The following is a 1,990-nucleotide window of genomic DNA, read 5'->3' on the forward strand; positions in this document are numbered from 1 at the left end:
TAGTTGATAAATTATGTGTTCGGTTATTCAGTTGTGTACAATTTTGACTTCACCGCTGATAAATAGTACGACGTATATGTACTGTCAAGATAATGTTGCTGCCACAACGTAACACGTCGTCGTACGTGTTTGGCATATCCTGAGGAGAAGGGTTCCACACCAAACATGTAACCACTCATAGATTGGGTATTTCAGATTGTACATCAGTACTAGGAATGACAAGTACAACCAATGCAAGTACATTTTCGATTACTGAAACAGGACTCGTGATATCGCCACCATACGACGATTCTTCCAAGAACTGCTTTTTATTGAAATTAGCATCGTCATTGATAACCGTGAAGTCAACATTATGCTAAAAATGAAGCTACCAAATGATGTGTTTGCTTCGTTTTAGTTAATAGTAAAGAAGAAAGAAAGAAAGAAAGGAAATGAAAGAAAGCGATAGATAGAAAGGAGATGAGATATGAGCAACATATTTATGAGTAAAAAGACTCATAAAATCACCTGAAAACTTAACATACATTCGATTACAGTTAAAATCCTGACGCGTACTCGGACGATTTGTTACATCGCCACAATCACAAAGTACTGCGCATGTGTACATTTACAATACAAGTGCAATGCTTGCTTTCAAAACGTCGCAATAGTAGAACGATCCGATCGAACGTTGGTTATGTTAATTTAAAACAATGTGTGAGTGTCAACTCATTGTAATGAATCGCAGTGTAATTCTAGTAGCAATTGTTATGTGAAGTATTTGTACGCAATGTATGAAAAAATGAATATATAGTTGTAAATATGTTTGTTTCTGTCGATCTTGATGTACTGACCATGCCTGTATACTTGTACAGGTAATTTGCTGTTCAATGTTTGTGTATAATTTCAAATGTAAATCATAAAGAGATTTTCTGTATATAGTCTGGATACCAACATGGTCTCTAACTAAACCATGTCTAGTCAAAGTCCCTCAATCAGCACAACAAGTTGTTCATCCAATCAGTGAACCCCAACTGTTATAGTGACATAATAAACAGTGTATAAGTAGCATCCTGAGCTGACAAATATACCATATTTGGACATTACATAACTGCCCCAATAAACACTAACTTTATGAGGGACTGTGTTATTGGTTAGAATTTTGTGATTGTTTACAAAAGACGTGATATTAATGACTGTGTGGATGGATGAATTTTAAATTACATCTCATGCATCTCAGGACTTCTAGAATAACGACTTTGAATATACTGTGAGTGGAGGTGTAAATAGTAACGATACTGTATAGGAACTAGACTAGATGTTCTGCTGCATAGTCCTCATTTTTGAAATATTTTGAAAATTAAATTTTTGAAGCAATTTTTTAAGTTTGAAATATATTTTTTACGGATATGGAAATGGTTTTACTAGTAATTGGCTGCAAATTTCAAGCCGTGGAGACATAGAGGATTGAACACACTCTTTCTCAGTAAAATATCTTTACGTTTGTTCAGTGTTAACGTTGATGTAATAAGTTTCATCTGAAGACTTGGATTTAAAATCGTTGTTTAATTTTTATCGGTTTGTGAATAAAATGTCCAGATAATATAGCCTTCTTTAAAAGTGCTTGAAATGTATTTGTGTTTGTGTTTGTGTTTGTGTTTGTGTTTGTGTTTGTGTTTGTGTTTGTGTTTGTGTTTGTGTTTGTCTTTTTTTTTTAAATGGAATTATTTCGAGGTTGTCTACCGGATATCAGAAATAATGTGAAATATATTTGTGACGTCACATCCTTTGAAGTTTCCTGAGAGTTACCCCTTTGGCATATTACCGTACACAGAATTTAATTATCTTTTTTTTTCTTCTTCCTCTCTTCTTCCTTCGAGTCGAAAAACTCAGAATATTCAAATAATCTTTTCATGAATGGAATACACCATATTATCACTGAAGACACCGCAAAAACGACCAACGACAAAGAGAATAATAAATGGCGCCACCAACGACGAAAGATGGGTCA

General features: G+C 34.1%; 1 protein-coding gene across 2 annotated transcripts in view; it reads left to right on the forward strand.

The window, feature by feature from the left end:
* LOC144444493 (uncharacterized) overlaps nt 1–1,580 on the forward strand; it is a 14,648-nt gene extending 13,068 nt beyond the window's left edge. For both annotated transcript variants that reach the window (XM_078133924.1, XM_078133925.1), the window contains one exon: nt 1–1,580. This exon is cut by the window's left edge and continues 1,678 nt beyond it. In XM_078133924.1, coding sequence (XP_077990050.1) covers nt 1–47 — 47 coding nt within the window. In that variant the 3' untranslated portion in view covers nt 48–1,580.
* Nucleotides 1,581–1,990: the final 410 nt, after the last annotated feature.

The sequence above is a fragment of the Glandiceps talaboti genome, chromosome 13, assembly GCF_964340395.1.
Source record: "Glandiceps talaboti chromosome 13, keGlaTala1.1, whole genome shotgun sequence".
Lineage (NCBI taxonomy): Eukaryota > Metazoa > Hemichordata > Enteropneusta > Spengelidae > Glandiceps > Glandiceps talaboti.